At 57.0% G+C, this 18,897-nt stretch overlaps 2 protein-coding genes across 2 annotated transcripts in view; both read right to left on the bottom strand.

Annotated features, from left to right (window-relative positions):
* Positions 1 to 1,578: 1,578 nt before the first annotated feature.
* Positions 1,579 to 6,835, bottom strand: SLC26A6 (solute carrier family 26 member 6). The gene is made up of 19 exons (XM_041462829.1): positions 6,708 to 6,835; positions 6,262 to 6,401; positions 6,055 to 6,165; positions 5,592 to 5,764; positions 5,350 to 5,514; positions 5,070 to 5,222; positions 4,787 to 4,869; positions 4,547 to 4,694; positions 4,326 to 4,439; positions 4,144 to 4,221; positions 3,917 to 4,012; positions 3,688 to 3,794; positions 3,532 to 3,601; positions 3,282 to 3,374; positions 3,075 to 3,179; positions 2,380 to 2,556; positions 2,202 to 2,256; positions 1,798 to 1,919; positions 1,579 to 1,602 (listed from the first exon to the last, which is right to left on the bottom strand). Exons 1-19 carry the CDS (start codon positions 6,833 to 6,835, stop codon positions 1,579 to 1,581), a joined length of 2,142 nt encoding a protein of 713 aa, XP_041318763.1.
* Positions 6,836 to 9,733: 2,898 nt separating this feature from the next.
* Positions 9,734 to 18,897, bottom strand: part of CELSR3 (cadherin EGF LAG seven-pass G-type receptor 3) — a 31,341-nt gene continuing 22,177 nt past the window's right edge. Inside the window, 13 exon segments of the mRNA XM_041462819.1 lie at positions 9,734 to 12,025; positions 12,720 to 13,797; positions 13,970 to 14,170; positions 14,316 to 14,489; positions 15,123 to 15,229; positions 15,321 to 15,457; positions 15,596 to 15,709; positions 16,339 to 16,465; positions 17,089 to 17,168; positions 17,466 to 17,578; positions 18,103 to 18,277; positions 18,379 to 18,585; positions 18,769 to 18,895. Coding sequence (XP_041318753.1) covers positions 11,998 to 12,025; positions 12,720 to 13,797; positions 13,970 to 14,170; positions 14,316 to 14,489; positions 15,123 to 15,229; positions 15,321 to 15,457; positions 15,596 to 15,709; positions 16,339 to 16,465; positions 17,089 to 17,168; positions 17,466 to 17,578; positions 18,103 to 18,277; positions 18,379 to 18,585; positions 18,769 to 18,895 — 2,668 coding nt within the window. The 3' untranslated portion in view covers positions 9,734 to 11,997.

An 18,897-nucleotide genomic window follows, 5' to 3' on the forward strand; every position in this document is an offset into this window, starting at 1 on the left:
TATAGGAGGGAGCCACCATTCTTATCATTACCACTATAACCTTTAGTGGGGATCCATACTTGTGATGCACATTTCAGTCTCATTTCATAAGAAAAGAGGCATTGTTGAGTGGCTTTGGTGAAAAACAAATGTGCTCGGAATAGAATTAGAATCCAAAAGAGCAAGTTTTTCAGGAAAATCTGAGATACTGCCTGTGATGAGATCCCTTCTAAGACGCTCACTTAAGGGACTCAATGCTCCATCCAAATACTGGCAGATGAGTCAGAGGAGAAAAACAATCTTTTTTAATGGTCCTTTGGGAAGACGGTGCTTGCAGGGAATTTGGTGCTTTCTGGTCTATTGCTTACATTCCAAGAAAGAGTATTAAATACTGAAACGGCCTATGGAAGGTGAAGTGATTGTAAATGTGAAAGTCCAGCGCATGGCAGTCTCAGAAGGGAGCCCATCAAAGCCCTCACACACAAGTTGTGAGTTGGCACTGTACGCCAGCTTTTACCTAATCACAGCAAATTGCACATCACAAAAAATGGCCATTAGGTCAGATACAGAATGAAGCAATATGTGTCAGCATCAACCCTGGTAAGTGGTGTAACAAATGACAGTATTCTTACTGACATTTTTGGAAATTTTCAATGAGTCTATGAAAACTACAAATTAGGCAAAAAAAAAAAAAAATTAAAAAAAGGGGGACTGATGACTACTGTGGCATAGTGTTTCCTAACAGGGATTTTCAAAATGTAAAGATTGTATAATCCTTTAATCTGAAAGAAGGTATTAAAATGACAATACGGAAGTGGCATCAAATGCTAGAAAATTTAGGCAGCACACTTATAGACAGAAATGCCACTGATACACTGAGAAAATGGTACAATGCAATGCAGCACTGTACTGTAGCAGGTGCTGGTGGCTCCCCAGTCGGGCAGGGAGGGTTCTGTGACCCTTCTGAGGATGGGGATCACTGCCCATATTGCTGCCCAGAGCAGGTCATGGCCAGAAGTGGTGAAAAGAGCCAGAGGGAGGGTGCTGGAGAGCCCACCTGCAGGGAGGCCGTTCCCAGCAGCACCGGAGTGCAGTGGGGTGGTCTGGGCCAAAAGTACCATTATTGAGGAAAGGGCACTGAAACCAACCCTGGGGAACACCATGGAGCTTTATTCATGATGCCAGCCCACTGCTGGGAGCAGGAACCCTTTGGTCCCTCCACTACCCGCCAAACCAGTCCTGGCCTGGTGGGGCAGGCTCGTGCTGGGGCGGTGTGGAGGCAGCAGGCAGCCCCTCGGTGTGACAGCCAGGCAGCCCCTCGGTGTGACAGCCAGGCAGCCCCTCGGTGTGACAGCCAGGCGGCCCCTCGGTGTGACAGCCAGGCAGCCCCTCGGTGTGACAGCCAGCAGCTGCTCTGTCCTGCAGCAGCCCCATCACAGCAGGGCTCATGGACAGGGCAGGGCCCCAGCACCCAGAGTCCGGAGGGGGTGGTGGGGGTCAGGGCATCTGGGGCCCAGGGTGGGCGAGTTGGTGCCATCAGGGTGGCAAAGCCTTCCTTGCCTGCCTGACTCCTGGGGGAAATGTCTTCTGCTTGAGGGGCTACATTCTGGTGCTGTGTTCCACCTGAGGGGGCAGATAGGGAGGGCTTGGTGTGGCTGCCCTCTCCATCACCATGCTGGGGACAGAAAGGCTGTGTGCTCAGCCAGGCCGGGTGCTCAGCAAGGCCGGGTGCTCAGCCAGGCCGGGTGCTCAGCCAGGCCGGTGCTCAGCCAGGCCGGTGCTCAGCCAGGCTGGTGCTCAGCCAGGCCGGGTGCTCACCGGGGCCTGGTGCCGCTCCCTGCTGATGTGCAACACAGCGTCGTGCACCGAGGGGAAGAAGGAGTGCTTGGTGATGGTTGAACTGAAGAAGTTGCCCCGCTCCAGCTGGGCCAGGACAGATACTGTGTGGAGGGATAAGTATCTAAAGTGATGGCACCTAGCTGAGCCCCCGGCACCCACCCGGAGCAGCCTCCTCCCGCCTCCTGTGTTGTGGGGGACACCAGAGCCACCACCAGGGACCCAGCTTCGAGGCTCAGATTGGATCCATGGGACAACGTGCAGCACCCATCCCCTGGGGAAACCCTGGGGGTGGGAGCACATGGGGGGACCCCCAGGCTATCAGCTGTGTGCCAAAGGGCTGGCCATGCCCGGCCGGGGCTCATGACTCTGCAGATCCCCCTCACCCGGGCAGCAGGCAATGAAGACATCCACTTCTATCTCATGGAAATCCCTGAAGATCTGCAAATGGGAAAAAACATTTTACCCAGGAAGAGGAATGGGCAGCAGCCATCAGGACACCCCGCAGGGCCCCAGAGACACCATCAGCAAGGCTGCTGTCCTGCCTGCTGCCCAGCCCCTTACATTCTTCAGGATCTTGATGGAGACGGTGTCCACGAAGCTGACGGGGCTGAAGTCCAAGATGACAGCGTGGAAGCTGGGCTGGGGCAGCCCTAGGCTGTGCAGGGTGGGCTCTGAGGGTGCACTGCTCTGTCCTGCACTCAACTCAATCACTGCCAGGCCTGGATCGTCCTCTGCATTCTGGGGAAGGGAAGGAGACCCAGTCACCGCTCCAGGGATTGCAGCACCTTGCCATGGCAGTTCTCCCCAGGGCTTACCTTGGTGAGGCTCTTTGGCTGTATGACGGCACAGGCAGTGGGTGGCCCCAGGAGTGGGTCCCCCTCTCACATCTTCACCAACTTTTCGGCTCTTTTCAGATGTGTCCAAACCCACCCCTCTCCCCAGCACTGCTCTGCAGAGCCGGGCTCATTAGCTGGCACAAAGCCAGACTTTGCCCTTGCTCTTAATTCTGATTAACTTGCAAAAGGTTAATGACTTGGCAGCTCCAACACATAATCATTAACAGCCCAGCTTTCCTACCAGCCTTGGGTGGTGTGACCCAGCTCAGTCCCAATGCCCTCCTCACCCATTCCCTAAACTGAACTGGGAACCGTGTGGGCCACCAAGCCCCACCAGTGCACTGACAGAAGTGTCAGAGCCAGGGAGGGAAGAGGTGCAGGATATCACTGGAGGGGTGGTCTCCAGCATCAAGGAAACACCTTTTTCCTCTTTGCCTTTTCCTTCTCCAGTTTCTTCTGCTGTTTCTTCAGCTTCTTGAGGGCCTTCTTCTTCTTCTCAATCAGACGGTCCACATCAATGCCGCTCTGCAAAGCAATGTGGCCCTGTGTCCCCAGCTGCCCCAACACCACCCTGCTGCTGGCAGGCAGGAGACATAGGAAGCACTCTGAGGGTGGTGGCTCTCCTACCTTTTTCTTCAGGGCCTCGGCGTACAGCTCCACGTTGGCAAAATAGATGGTGGAGGAAGAGCGGAAGATCTTCACACCAGGGACCTCCTGTGCCTGGGGGCAGATGAGGAGGGTGCTACCCCCAGGCCACCTGTTCCCCTCCCTTCTCCCCCACCAAAAAGCCCCCAGCCCCTTTTTCCAGTGAGCACTGGAGATGCTTTGAACTGCCCCCCACTGCAGGCAGCTCTTCCCCTATGGCTGGTGCTGTTACCATCTCGTATTCCACCACATCCCTGTAGACGTCGGTGTCGGAGATGCGCCCCAGGATGGAGTAGTGGGGGCTGCAGGGACGAGAGCAAGGGGCTGAGGTCACCACAGGCTCCTCCTGCCCTTGGGATGTGGCACCATGCCAGCCCAGGGTACTCACAGCTGGGTACGGAAGATGACCGTGAGCAGCCCAAATGCCACCGAGGCCGCCAGGCCGATGTCCAAGTTCAGCAGGAGGGTGGCTATGAATGTCACAACCCAGACCAGCTGGAGAGGGGACACAGTCAGCTGCAGCACAGCCTCTCCACTGGCACCCACAAGCCTTGGGGAGGGTGGATAAATCCTCTCCAGGAACAAGAGCACAGCCCCAGGTCTGGCCATCACCTTACCAGGTCCACCTTGTTGGACTTCCAGAGAGTGCTGAGGTCTTTGAACTGCTTGAACATGCCCTTGAGGTTGACAATGATGATGGCAGCTAAGATGGCCTAGGAGAGAAATCTCTGCAGCTATGAGGAAGCTGAGGGCAAATCTCATTGCTGTTCCCCTACCTTATCACCATGCCATGGGACAGGCACAGGTGAGGGATGTGACACTGAGGCTGTGGGACTGGATGTACCTTGGGCAGGTCCCGGAAGAGCTCTCCAATCTTCAGAATGGTCACCAGGATGACCAGGGATGCGATGACACCAGCTACCTGTGCAGAGGGCGAGCATGAGGCGAGAGGTGAGCCCCCACTGCTCGCTGTGCTTCCTGCCCCTGGTTCAGCCCCGAGACGGAGGCAGCACTGTCCAGACCCACCTGGCTGTTGCCCCCTGTGCTCTCCTGTACCAGGCTCCTCGACATGGAGCAGCTGATGGCAAAACACTGGAAGAAGCCTCCTAGGAAGTTGCAGAGGCCCAGTGCAATCAGCTCCTGCAGGGACAGAGCAGTGGCAGGGGAGCACCCTGCTTTCATCTGGCTACAAGAAGGGCAAGATTAGCTTTCACCCAGGGTGGGGGCCCTGTGCCTCAGAGCATCACCTGGTTGCTGTCCACTTTGTAGCCATGTTTCAGGGCAAAGATTTTGCCCAGGGAGATGCAGATGGCATAGCCTACCACAGCAATGGCAAAGGCATTGCCCGCCACCTGCCCAAAGTAGCTCATGTTAGGGGCCACAGGTGGCTTCAACCTACATTCAGGAGAGAGATGGGGCTCAAACAGGAGTGCTGTGGGCAGCAGGGTGCCCTGGCACAGCCCCCTGCACCCTCAGGCCCCGCTCACCCGCTGGGGATGTTGCCCACCACGGAGATGCCAAACTTGTCTTTCAGGTTGACCCCGTAGGAGATGCCAGTGGAAACGATGATCTGGGGGAGAATGACTGGAGTGAGGCAGGGTCTTCCTGCACAGGGACTGTGGTGGAGGAAGAGGAGGAGGGCACAACACATGCCCTGGAGCTGCACTTGTCAAGGAGCCCCATCCTACTGCTCCCCACCCTGAAGGGGACAGGGATACACCAGGGATTCCTGGCTGTATCCCCCCAGGAGGCTGGGGCAGCTCTGCGTACCGTGATAAGTTCGATGGGGATGGGCATGGGCAATTTGGCAGCAAACTTGTGGTTGAGCTCCTTCACAATCAAGATGGCCACCATGGCAATGATGGCAGTCACCAGGGTGCCCACATTGGTTTGTGGCAGCTTCTTGCAGAGATCAATGAAGGTCTAGAGAACACAGGAGGTGGGAATGTGCTCAGGAAAGCAGATGCCTCCCCAGCAGGTTTTTGGAGGCCTCTATGTGCCCCACAGGTGAGCACCAGGGGTCCTTGGGTGCCAGCAAGCCCCCACTCACCACAAACAGCGAGAGTGGCCCTGAGCTCTCGCCTTGGGAGACTCCAAAAACATTTTTGAGCTGGGAGACAAGGACGTGCACAGAGGCAGCAGTGGTGTAGCCACGCACCAGCGGGTCTGAGAGGTAGGTCACCACAAATCCAAACTGCAGGAGGCCCAGGGCCACCTGGAAGAACAGATGGCAGAAATTACCCCAGGTTATGGTCTCCTGTTCTTTGCTAGACCAGGCTGGGACCACGTTACCTGGAAGATACCAGTCAGGACAGTGATGGTGGCCACCAGCTCCACCCTGGTAGCGTCGCGCAGTTCCTCATTGACCGTTGCATTGCTGCCATTGACAGACTCCAGGAAGTCCTCGCTGGGCACCAGGGACTCTGTCAAGCTCCCAATCATGACAGAGATGACAGCAAAGGGACCTGAGAACATGTACAGTGTGGGCAGGGAGCCCAATGCGGGCACCAGGAAGCCCAATGCGGGCACCAGGACCTCTCTGAGAGGACCTCTTAAGGGGTCAGCTCCTCTCTCCTTAGGCCAGGCTCAAAGCACACACACTATACTTTGGCTCTGGCTTGGCCAACCCCCTTGTTGGTGGAGCAAAATAAAGGCAAGAAAGGTTCCCCCAGCTGCTGATGTGGTAATGCAGTGCCATGGACATCCTTACTCCCTCCCCACCATTGCTGTGCAAGCACATGGTCCCTCAGCTCACCCACGGAGTTGTGCCTTGATGTTCCAAAGAAGAAGTAGAGGAAGACAGGGTAAAAGGAGGAGTAGAGACCCGTGACCGGCGGCAGCCCAGCCAGCAGCGCATAGGCAAGCCCTGGAAGGTGGAGAAGGGAGACATGTCACCAATGGCCAACCCCTGACCACCCCACCTGTGAGGGACCCCTGGCAGCCTGGGCATGGCATCACTCACCCTGGGGCAGGTGCATGATGCCCACACTGAAGCCGGAAACAATGTCCCCCACGAGCCAATCCTTGATGGGGTAGCGGGGCAGCCAGCGCAGGAAGGGCAGGAAGCGGAACAGCAGGGACTTGGCAGCAGAGCCCGAGCATCTGGTGGCGAGGGAGCAGGAGCTGAACTTGAGCACAAGTGCAGGGGGCTTGGGGACATTAGTGAGGGTGGATGAAACCCCATGGGAAGCAATGGGATCTGTGGGATCATCAGCTCCACCCACTGGAGCCTGGTGTCCCTCCAGGCAGGAGGACAGAGTGGGGACATGGATGTCTGGGTGTAGGGAAATGAACCCCCAGGTCTGCAGGTCCCTGTGGTGTTGGGGCTGGGGTGCAGAATGGAGCAAGGTGGGGCCCACTTTGTGTGGGGCAAGGTCCAGGCGCATCCCACTGGCCACATGATCTTACCTGGTCTTGCGGAGACAGCCACGCAGAGAGGGCTTGGTGGGAGGTTTCCTCTGCGCCACCTCCTCCAGCTCGGCCTCACTCAGCACCTCGCGGGGCGCTCGGTGGCTCAGGGCCATCTCTGCTGCCATGCCCACCTGGCTCTCCGGAATGCCAGTCCACTGCAAGGACACAAGGGACAGCTCAGCTGCATTCCCACGGCCAGGGGCAGCCAGCATCCCACCCACCCTGAAGCCCCTCCTCCAGCTCCACTTGCCCAAGGAACCATCCTGGCCAGGTGGGCAGGAATGGCCCTGAGGATAGGCACCAGCTGAGTTTTAGGAGTCCTGCAGCAGCAGCACTGTCTCAAAATGGAGAGCAGTAGGCAGTCAGCAGGTGGGCAGGAAGGCTTTGGCAATCAGTGCTGCCCACTCCTGACCCAGAGCCTCCCCATCCACCCCACTGAAATGCACGGGTGGGGTCTGCCAGCAGAGCTGCCTCGGGGGCTCCCTCTCCACCTGCCCACGCAGGACCCACCTCGGTGCCAACCACTTTCCCCTCCGTGTACTGCAGCAAGGCAGGGCAGTGGGCCAGCACAGCTGCTGTGCAGAGCCCCATCCATCCCACAGCCCCATCTGCAGACTTTGTCCCTTTACACATGAGGGGAGAGGAATGTGAAACCCTGGCAAATGTCACGGCTCACCATCCCTCCAGCAGTGCCCTCCCTTGACCCCTGCAGTGCAGAGCGGGATGAGCCTGTGAGCAGAGGAGCCGGGCTGGGCTGAGGTCTCACCCTTCCCAGGGCTGGGATGGTGGGTCTGAGGAATCCTTGCACAAATCTACAGCTTGTCCCTGCTCAGAGATCACTCTGAGAGCTGCACCATCAGGCCAGGCCCATCCAGCTGGTCAGTCTTAAGGTGCTCATCCACCTGCAGCTGGACCCACAATCCCCTCCCTGAGTGCCTGGGGCTGTGCCAGCCTGAGTCCCTGTGTTACTCCCAGCCCTCCTACCTGCTGTGCTCAACTTGGTCGGGAGCCACCAGTCAGGTGCGTGCTCAGCTTCCTCCTATTTATTAAAACCAGCCAGTGATCTTTGAGACATTGTTCCCTGCCTCCTGCCCTTCCTCCTGCCCTGCCGAGAATCTGCCCCGCTTCCCAGTCCCATGGATGCACAGCACCCACTGTGCTCCCCTTGGTGCCCTGGTGTGCTGGGTTCCCCAGCTGTGGCAGAACCAGCGCTGTTACCACTGTGCCCAGAGCCATCCCATTCTGGGGACTGTCTACTACAGTCCCAGCTCCTGGTCTCCAGCTACATCCAGGATGCTGCCAGGTCTGACCACCCATGTCATGTGCAAGGCAGGGGGCTTCTTGCCACTGGGCACAACGTGGTGCCAACCTCCTGCCAAGAGCTGTCTCCCCAGAGCACTGCTGTGCCCCCACGGCTCCCATGGATGTCCGCTCCCCAGCCCATGTCCTAGAGCAGGAGTTGTGACCAGGACAAGAAGGGTTACCCACAGCCTCTGGTCATGGCATCCCAGGTATTTTCCCTAGACCCTTGCTTACCTGCTGGAAACAGGTGTGCTGTGCTCTGTGGACTACCCTGGTCTCACACAATTCGCACAGACCCAGTTGTTATCTTGTTCCAAAGGTCCCCCGCGGGCGCTATAGTCCCACTGAACCATCACACCTCCCTGGGCTCTATCACAACCTAGAATTGGTTGCAGGGAATTTCTGAGTCACGTTTGGCCCAGGCCCCATGGGACACGGCGGAAATCCAGGCTCAAATTTCTGTCTGGCTCAGCAGGTGTGGTGCGAAGGCAGTGGGCAGGGCCAGAGAATCCTGGGTCCCCTGGGTGGTGGGATGGGGCTGAGAAGTAGCAGGAGCGGTGACATCCAGGACCACAATGTCCAGAGCTGAAGCAACTTGTCTCCATTCCTGGTGCCTTGTGGGGGCAGCCTGTGGCCACCTTGGTTCTCTCTGTGGTGAGCACAACCCATGTCCCACAGCTTTCAGGGAGGCTGAGCCTCTTCCCTCAACCCATCCCTGGCCCTCCCTGTCCATCCTCAAGCCCATCAGTTGTCAGGCAAAGGCACGTCCAACACAGGCACCCACACACGACTGCTGCCTCCTCCTTTATCCACTCCCCATCATTTATTCACTCCCCCAGCACGGAATGAGAGGCCATCACAGGGCTCCTGTTCCAAAGCAGATAACACCCCATGTCATTTATTGCCTCTTTATCACTGCTCCCTGTCCCCACCCATGCCATTCCTTCCCTCACTCCAGCCTCCAGTCCCCCACATGCAGCCCAGGCTGGTCTGCCTGTGGCCCCTCCACTCCAGCCCCCCAACAGCTCTCCCTCACCCCCCAGCCAGCCTCTGGAAGGGCTGCAGGACAGGAGCAGAGCTCCTGGCACTGCCAGTGCAACTCCTGAAGGCTGCCCTGAAGTCACTCCCAGCAGCTCAGGTGACAGCCCATAAGGGACAAAGGAATGACAATTGATGGTGACCCTTGCTCAGGGCGCTGTGGATCAATGCTGCCCTTTGTTCACCTGCTATTTCCTCTTCAACAAGAGGGGAGGACAGAGGACAGCAGGATCACGCTCAGTCTTCTCTACCCACACTTCCTTCTCCTTGCTGGCAGCCAGCTTGACCCTGCTGAGGTCATGCAGCCTTTGGAAAATGATCTTCTTCCCTTAGCCTGGTCAGGCTGGGGGTGCTGGCAGCTGCCAGCTGAGCCAGGCACAGCTCACCACAGCCACTGACTGTGGCATGGCAGCTCTGCCAGCCAGGCCTGGAGCCACTGCACAGCACGGCAGGCAATGCCATCTCTGGGTGAACAGCCTGGACACAGCCCAGTTCAATCACCTCACCTGAAGTCCCCATCCCCATGTCACCTTGCCTCAGGCCACAGTGGCTCCCAGGCAGCCTAGAACTGACCGTGAGCTCCTGCCCAAGCCCCCTCCCAACACCACCTCAAGCCCAGGTGCTGCATCCAGAGCCCCAGCCATGAATCCCCAGCAGAGGGAGAGACAGCACAGAGCCCAGCACCGTTTTATAGACTTTTATTTCCAAATCTGGCGCTTCCATTGTACACTTTTACACAGCCAAAAGGGAGGTCTGGCCATCTCCCCACTCCCTGCCAACAGAGTCAGGAGACAGAGAGAGGAAAAAAAACCCAACCAAATCCCCCAAAGGAAAAAAATCCAAACTCAAGGAGGATGCTCCCCAGAGCCCAGGTCACAGCACTACAATCAGGGACCAAGCTGCAGACTGGTCTGCAAGAAGCAGATTTCTGCTTCTTGACTGGCCCAGCTCCACAGGGATGGCCACCAGCTCTGCAGGGATGGCCACCATCTCTGCTGCTCTCTTCTTTTTGGCACTTGACACTTGCTCTCCATTTGGCAGCAGCATAAAGAGCCCTGTGCCCAACTTGGCAGAAACATGGGCCCTACAGTGCAGCAGGGACAGGATCCCAGGACTCTGGTGCTGGCACTGCACAGCCGGAGAGAAACTTGTAAACGAGCTTGTTTCCAAAGGCAAAGATGGGCAGCATGGAGGTGCCTGGCTGTCCCAGCATGTGGGGCCAGCAGGCTTTCCCTCTACACACTGGTCCCAAATGGCATGTAAACATGTCAGCAGGCCTCTCTCCCCTCATCCCTGGGAAAAGGATGACAGTGAGCCTGCCTCATCAGGGCGGTGCTGGGGACCCAGGGCACCCCCCGTCACCAGCCCTTCTGTTCCCTCCATACTCTCCCCACTGACTCGGGGAGGCAGCCAAGAGGCCCTGGCCTCCCTAGAGGCATGAGGACAGCAGCATGAGTCCTCTCCTGTAAACATGTCAGGCTGGGCTACATTAAGATGCCATGGCAGTGTGGTAGTAAGGCAGTAAAGAGCACATGGTCTTGCAGCCCCACGAGCACCTGGAGGGTGAAAAAGGGAATATGCTGGCCCTGCTGAGCCAAATGCCCTGGCCTGAGGCTGAGGTAGGCACGGAGGAGTGCCATCTCACAGCACAGCCAGGGGTCAGGTCCCAGGCTGAGCAGACACCATCTGGGTAGCCTGAATTTCCAGAGACGACAAAGTACTGCTTATCTCCATCTCCCAAAATTCAGGCCACTGAGCTGGAGTCCTTTGCTACTCAGGGGAGAGCAGGTGTACACAGAGCCCCTAGGGAACCAGCTAGATACAACTTTTGTGGGCAATGCTGGACCCTAAAACTGGAGCCACATCATGCTCCTGTGGATGTTAGTCCTCTGCAGAGTGAGGACTGGCTCTGGGAAAAGCCAAGCCTGCTGCTAAGCAGGGCAAGGGTCATCCAGCTCCTTTACCAGACCCACAAACCAACAGAAGTTTGTTCTGTAACATGCAGGTTAAAGAGCACAACACCCAGTGGGTAAAAACATAGTGCTCACTTGCTGAGCCGAAGAACCAGCACTGATGAGAGTGGGACCATGCTGGTGCAGGACAGGACTGCACAGCAGAACTTGTCTCCTTCCCAGCAGGTTCCTAGTGCTGAATTTGCTGCCCATTCACACATGCTCTCGCTGGCACACAGCCCCAGCTCACACACAGCCCCAAGGGGTGGTCCCACAGCAGGGCAGAGGGAGGCCTGGCTGCAGGGGCTGAGGGACACCAGGCAGGCAGAGACAGAGTCTGGAGCTGCACAGTGGGAGGGCAGGGGGGGCAACAGGGCCAGCTGCCCTGCAGGGGGGATGGGACAAAGAAGGGCCAACAAAGCCTTAAGGACTGCCTGGCACTGTTTCTCCAGTCCACTGGGATTGTGGTTCTAGTAGCCCCAGGGAAACTGGCAAGGGGCTGTTGGTGAAACAAATGCTCCAGGTCCTGGGAACAGACCATCCGTAAAAATAGCCATAGAAATTTCTCTTCTCTCTGATTACAAAGATACAAAAGGATAGAAAACCCTCCCTGCCCCCATATCCTAGGCTCCCTTTCTGTTCCCCTGCCACTGCCCACCCTTCACACACACACAGGCACACCCCACACACAAACAGCTCGCAGAGAAAGAGCTTGGCCCCAGGGGGTCGGAGATGCCACCCTTGCCCAGTACTATCTGTCACACCGGGCAGGTGACGGAGAGCATGGTGGCAGCTGAGAGCCTGGAGGCTCCTGGCAGTGGATGGTGTGGGCTGCTGGCCCCTGAGCCCACTGGGCAGGGGAAAGCAGGGTTGGTTTTGGGCCTCTGACAACCATCAGTTCTGGCCCCTGCTCCATGGGGATACCAAACCTCAGCTGGCAGTGCCTGGTGAAGAGCTCTGCTTCTTCCATCTCTCTCGTGATCAGTTTCGGCCCCTCAGGAATGGCCATCGTTTCTCATTATTCTTCTCAGAGGAAAGAAAAACAGTGTTAAGCCATGGCATCTCTTCTGGGCTCCAGCACCCTTTTCCCCACTATGCTAGATGGGGACAGGGCAGAAAACCTCTCCTGTGTCAGGGCAGGAACAACTGTCTCTGAGTCCCTGAGATAAGGAAAGAGGGAAGGAGGGATGGGTGGGAGCAGTACCAGCAGGGAGCAGAGCTAGAGGGAAAAGTGACATACTGGAACAGCATGCCTGGGGAGAAATGTGGCTGGGGAAGGCAAGGCTTCCCTAGGACTTGGGCTCCCTCCTCTCCAGCCAGCCTGGCCCTTGCATACATCTGTTGGGACTTAGAGCCAGCAGTGACCAAGAGATCAGCCAGGAGGCCAGCCCAGCTGCACAGAGCATCTTCCCTGAGTACCCACAGGCCACGAGCAAGGGCCATCATCACCTGGGCAGAGAGGACAGACTCACATACACAGAGCCTTCTGCTTGAGCTGCACTAGAAGCATCTGGAGCTGTCACACCTGAGGCTTCTCCCTGCCCAGTCACTATTCAGGAGCAGGAGACACCTGCCACTCACCCAGGGAGCTCACCCTTACACAGCCCTCTCCCTCCAAACTAAACACCTTTTGGAAGAAGCCAGGCAGGTGGACAATGCACAAGCCCAGCTGAACATGACCTGGCTGAGGAAGGAAGGAAGGAAGGAAACCACTTACTCTGAGTCTGGTGACAGCTCTGAAATGCTGTGGGAGGTGGCAGAATGAGGTGTTGAGGGACACACTGCAGAGGGCGTTGAGGTCTGCATGGCAGAGGGGGTGGCAGTGGTCTGGGGGCCTGAAGGTGTGCTGGAAGATTGCACCGAGGACAGGACGGAGGAGTTAAAAGAAGCAAGGATGGATGAAAGGATGTCTAACTGTTCAGTGGAAGGATGTCGGCTGGGAATGGCCTCCAGGTTCTCCCTAGAATGCTGTCTCCTTGACAGCGGTTCCAGGCTTTCCCTAGACAGCTGCCTCCGAGAGAGACTCCCCAGGTTGTCCTGCGAGGGCTGCCTGCTAGGCACTGTGTCCAGAGGCTCTCTGGAATTAGATCTTCTGGACAAAAAGTCCAGCTGCTCCCTTGAAGCTTGTCTAGCTGATGCTAGCAGATCCCTTGAAGGCTGTTTTCTAGAAAGCAAATCCAATTGCTCTCGAGAAGTATCCCGACTTGGCAACATGTCTATTTGGTCTCTGGACACTTGCCTACTTGGCAATGTGTTTAGCCACTCTCTAGAGACTTCTCTTACTGGCCCACAATCTAGCTGCTCTCTTGACCCAAATCTGCAGGGTAAAGTGTCAAGGCAGTCTCTGGAGCCCTGCCTCCGGGGCAGCGTGTTCCCATGATCTCTCTGACTGCGCCTAGCAGCGAGTAGATCCAAGTTCTCCCTAGATGCATGTCTGCTTGGGATACTTTCCAGGTGTTCTGTAGATCCATGCCTGCTGGGGATAGTGTCCAGCTCCTCTCTAGAGCCATGCCGACTGGGCACAGCTTCCAAGCACTCTCCTGAGTTGTGCCTGCTCAGCTGCTCCCGGGACATCTGTCTCCTCATCAGCATGTCAAGCTGCTCCCGGGACGAGTATCGGCTGGCTGGCTGCGACAGACTGCCGGCCCCAGAGTAGATCCTGCCATAGGAGGCAGCAGGGACAGCCCTGTGACCCAGCGTGGACGTCTTGTACCACGTCAGCTCGTTGGTCATCCTGCCAACGGATGGCAAGCCCTGGAGAGTTGGAGGGTACTGGAGGCGGTTCTTCAAAATCCCTGCACCAGACAGAAAGAGAAGTCAAATATTTGCACAACAGCAAGAAGAGCAGGAAAACAAGGGAGAAGCCTCCCCAAGGGCATGAACACACAGGTCTGATGCTGAGCTTTCAGTGTCACATCAACCTGAGACAGGCAAGGCCACCCTTGCCCGCTTGCTCCAGATTGTTACCTTTTCTCTGCCGTTGGGTCTGGGTGAGGGAGTTCTCATCCCCACTGGTCAAAGCCAGGTCTGGCTGATTATTGTTGGCTGCATCCTTATTGATGTCAAACCCCAGCTTCCGCTCAGAGCCCCACTTCTGCAGGGAGCAGGGGTGAACCTCGCACTCGCCCAGAGCTGGCCAATATGACATGAGGTCATTGCCATCCACATCTGATGAAGGACACAGCAAATCAGGCCCCACAGAAGAGGGACAAAACATTTCCATGAGCAGCAATTGAGCCATCACAAGACATGCATGGCCTGACCCCCAGAGAGCTGAGCTCACTCTTCTCCCTGCCAGGGCCCCGGGACTTGCCTTTGGGAGTGTTGTTGGCAGGGTTAGTGAGGAGGCGCTCGCTGTGCGCCGCCCGCTTGAGCTGGCGCTGGAAGCGGCCCCGCAGGCGAACGTTCTCCTCGCTCTCTGAGGATGGGATGGAGAGGCTGCGCTCTTCATCCAGAGACAGGTCACTGTCCGAGTCCGAGTCCTGGTCTGTAGGAACATGGTGTGTTGGGGAGACATTTGGAATGAAGGTGGGAGAGGTTCTTGCTGACAGCACCAGGAAGACAGAACCACCCCAGGCTGACCATGCTCGTGAGCTGCCCCTACTCTTTGTTGCCCCTCCCTCAGCAGCAGCCTGTGCCAGCTCCCTCAGCCCTATCACCAGGTACCTGTGAGAGGAGCCCAGCTCCATCTCACTGCACCTTCCTGTAAGGCAGCTGCAAATAGCACTAAGATCCCCTCTGCCTCCTCTTCCACGCTGAGTAAACCCACGTCCTTTAGCCTTTGCTTGCCTGTCCCACACCCCAGCCTCAGCTGGTCTAGCTCCAGTGAGTCAAATGTCTGTGCTGAACTGGAGAGCCCAGTGCCCCCAGAGATGCCACAACAGCCCATGTCCCCTCTGTTGCCTCTCCCATTTCTACCCCCTTGGGGACTGGCTATGCCCTTTGCCATCTGTCCAGGAGGAGGCTGTGCTAAATGACACAATGGCTGCCTCTCCCTCCTATCTACCACGTGTTTGGAAGTCACAGCTGAACGTGATGGGGTGCAAGATGTAACCATACACCATACACCTACATACACCAGGAAGAACTTCCCAAACTCAGGAACAGGGCTGAGCCCTACCTCCCCCAGCATCACGGTGGAACATTGCCATGTCGATGTCCGTGGGGCCGGCGTGAGCCAACAGGCTGTGATCCAGGGCTGAGCCCTGACGTGCTGCCACATTGTCTCTGAAAGAGAGGAGGCTCAAACTGTCACAGTGGCAGGAGCCTCTGGCTCTGTCCAGGCACTGCTGGCCCCCGAGCCCTGGCTGCTCCCTACCTGAGGTAAGCTCTCTGGCTGGAGTGGGTGCGGGCAGAGCGCACGCTGCTCACTGAGGACACGGTGGAGGCGCCCAGGGTGATGCGGATGAGCCCGCTCTCCTCAAACAGCGCCGTGTTGTTGTAGGCGTTGGGGCCCTGGGGAGGAGGGAGAGGGCAAGTGCCCTGTTGAGGAGTTGCCACAGCAGCCCAGGGAAAGTGGGGATATCCCTGTCAGCTGCTGTGCCAGACACGCAGCCTGAGCCCAGCACCCTGGGCTGCCCTGCTCTCGCCCACCTGTGTGCTCCTCGTGGCCTCCTCGCTCTGCCCCTTCTTGCTGAGGCAGGCCAGCTGCCATGCCTCCCGCACCTCCTCATTCAGCACACAGAACAGGACCAGCACTGCCAGGCCCTGTGGGGAGAGATGCCATGAGAGACAGCCCTTCACTGCCAGCTGACCTCCTTGCCCACAGTGCCAGCAGCGGGCTCCTCCCTGGCTCCTCCTGGGCCACCGGACCGGGATGCACCAAAAACCCCAAATACCAATGAGAGCTAACACCCACAGTGGCCATGGATGAGGGAGGAACAGGTGGGGTGTCCACCTGTCTGGCAGTGGCCAAGAAGCAAATGGCAGGGTCCCCTGCAGCAACATCAGCCCCGGTGGCGGGAGAAGGTTGGCAGCGTGCTGCCATAGATCATATTTTGAGTGTCCAACACCTCCATCACATTCTCTTACTCTGCCCTCTCAGGACATGGAGGTGCCTTCCCTCCAGATGGTACTTGCTATCCCTTGGATGTTACCTCTGAACCAAATGCCTTGCAGCCACCTCCTGCTCCGTGTGACTGCTCACCACAGGCACAGCAGCAAGGAGTGGCTGGAGTCACTCAATGCCACAAAGGTGACAGCAGAAGGGACACGGAGCTCAGCGAGGTGTTGGGAGCTCAGCACAGGGCACCCATTCTCCACAGAGGGCCGTGGGGACCACAGGGATGCTCTCCTGGGCTGACCCTCGCCCTCCCCAGCAGAGGCTGGGCAGTTACCTGGAGGCTGCAGAGGACAGTGTAGAAGTAGTGGAAAGCCAGGACACTGTTGTTGACAGCCAAGAGGCCAAAGAGCCAGGTAGTGCTAATAACTAGAAGCAGAACAAAGGAGCTCCGTAACGTCATGCTGGAGAGAGAGAGACAGACAGGGACACAGACACACACCGAGAGGTTAGTGCGTACTGTTAACCTACAGGCTAGTGCTCACTGAGATCCAGAGGGGAAAGCTCCTGCAGAGACCTCCCTGCTGTGCCCAGCACTGCAGGCACATCCCTGCAGTGGCCCAGCTTCCCCTGACTCCCAGGCCTTCCCTTCTGGATCACACATGGCAAACACAGGGGCCAAAATGACACAGGTCATTTCAAGCCACAGAGAGCTCAGCCATGCTCCAGGGCTGGCTCAGAGGGAGTGGGGAAAGGTCTCAGGAGCATATAGGAGAGGAAGAAACAGGTGTTCACAGCTGACAAGGGCTGAGTGCTGAATCCAAGCAGACACAAGAGGTGGCTGTGAGGGCAGGTGGTGAAAGGGGACTAGTTGGGAGGTGAGTGTGAAGATGGGGACATAGGAACTAGAAAAGGATAAAATTTAGGAAGGGTTAATGTGGTTGGCAAGTGTGGGAGAGGAGAGTGGCTGCAAGGCTGACACTGATGCACAGAAGGGCCCTCTGCGATGGTAGGAGGATGGTCACTGAAAATGCTAAAATCCACTAGCTGCCAGAGCTCTGCTGGGAGTTTGGCCACTAATACTCACAGAACCGATTTCTTCTTGGTCTCCTTTTGGCCTGGGGAACAGGACATCTTGGCCACAAGCAGGAACATGACCCCATTCATCTGAAAGTGTTGGCACTGATTAGAAGCTGTGCCAAAGGCTGGCTCTGACCTGACCTCCCCAGTGCAGACTCCAGGTTCGCCAGGCCCTGCAAACATCCCCTCCTTTCCCCTTCATGCCCGAGCTGTGGCCTCCCCCAGGTTTGGCTAGAGTGAGGAGGGACAAAAAGAGGGCCTGTAACTGAGGGAGAGGGACACAGAGAATGGGACAGGCAGTGGGCAGCCAAGGAGGGGTGAGTGCCCATGGTGCAGAGAAGGGAGGCAGGAGAGGGTTGTGGGTGAAACAGGACAGGGTTTTACCACAATGACGACAGTAATGGGGCCTGCAAAGCTCCAGACCAGCTTATCATGAATGGAAATCCAGCAGAAGTCGGGGTTCCCGTAGCCCTCAGGATCCAGGCCAACGGCCAGCCCTGCAGGAGAAAGGGAGAGGTCAGGTCCAGACCCAGCAGCCTTGGACTTGTCCAAACCATGTCAATCCCATGCCAGCACTGTCAGCAGTGAAGGGGCCTTCTCCCTGCTCCTTGCCTTGTGCATAGGCTTCTCCACCACAGGGAGAAGGAGTCAGGACTGTGAAAATCAGCAACAGGGACTATACTTCCTTTTCCTCAGATGTCCCTGACACAGCCCAGTCCAGGAGGCATTTACTGCCAGCAACAGGTCACCCAAGCATGCAGGCTTGAGAAACCAAGAGACTTTAACCAGAAGACCCGAAGAGATGTGCTGATAAATTACTTCTCCTTAGGAGGCAAGATGACAGCCCTTGATACGTGATCCCCTAATCACCACAGCACTGCTTGCTGCCAGCACTGCTGACCATGGCAAGCCCACCCTCAGCTCTCCACCCTAGATGATCTGGGCAGCACCAGGTGGTCAGGAGACTGCTGAGAAGCAGCATGGCTGTTTTGGGCATGGCTGTAGCACCAGCAGCTCTTACCAGTGATGATGGCAGGCACTCCCCAGCCGATGGCGTAGTAGAAGCGCATGGCCCCGAAGTTGACGTTGCGCGCTTCGGTCTGCATGCGGTAGATGTGGAGGCCCTGGACGAAGAGCCAGGCGAAGGTGGAGAGGAAGAAGCAGTGGAGGAGGATGGCAATCACAGTGCAGAGAAACTGGGGAGACAAAAGTGACTTAGAGATGGTCCCACTGTGCCAACACTAATGGCATCATCCACACCTCACCCCCGTGGGAGAGCGTGTTCAAGCCCACAGACCTGGTTCTCAGTGCGGTTGATACCCAGGAGAAAGAGCAGCTCAGAGAAGAAGAGGGTGATTGATATGTTGGAGTGGATGCCACGTGTGTTGGACTTGAGGCCTTTGAGGCAGGTCAGAAAGGAGAAGGTCAGCAGCAGAGACACCAAGGAGAGAGACACCAAGGAATAGGTGACAATTGCCAATGTCTCCAGATCACCTTCCAGTTGCTGCAGCAGCAGAGAACCAAAGGCAAATAGCAGTGTTAGAGGAAAACACAGGAAGGTTGCAGAACTCTCAGACTGTGTCCCACATGGAATTTTTTGCCTGTGCCCAGGACATTTTCTACCTGTGCTGGGACCCAGCTGCTAACAGTCCCCACCATCACCCACAGTCCCACAGGCTGAGGTTACCTCTCGATGTGAGCTGTCCATCAAAACCCCAAAGGTGCCAAACTGGGAGCACTGGCAGTGCACATGGGTGGTGTTTCTGTACACGAGCTCGCAGTCCCTGGCTGTCCAGAAGCCAGAGGGGTTGGTCCT

The sequence above is a fragment of the Pyrgilauda ruficollis genome, unplaced genomic scaffold, assembly GCF_017590135.1.
Source record: "Pyrgilauda ruficollis isolate IOZ18807 unplaced genomic scaffold, ASM1759013v1 scaffold10, whole genome shotgun sequence".
In the NCBI taxonomy this organism is placed as follows: domain Eukaryota; kingdom Metazoa; phylum Chordata; class Aves; order Passeriformes; family Passeridae; genus Pyrgilauda; species Pyrgilauda ruficollis.

Excerpts from the sequence above, each read along its gene's own strand:
- SLC26A6 (XM_041462829.1), bottom strand. The coding sequence starts at position 6,835 with ATGGCAGCAGAGATGGCCCTGAGCCACCGAGCGCCCCGCGAGGTGCTG. Across the intron at positions 5,515-5,591 it reads TCCTGACTGGTATCTTCCAG|GTGGCCCTGGGCCTCCTGCA; the intron begins GTAACGTGGTCC and ends CTGTTCTTCCAG. Across the intron at positions 4,695-4,786 it reads GTGGGCAACATCCCCAGCGG|GTTGAAGCCACCTGTGGCCC; the intron begins GTGAGCGGGGCC and ends TCCTGAATGTAG.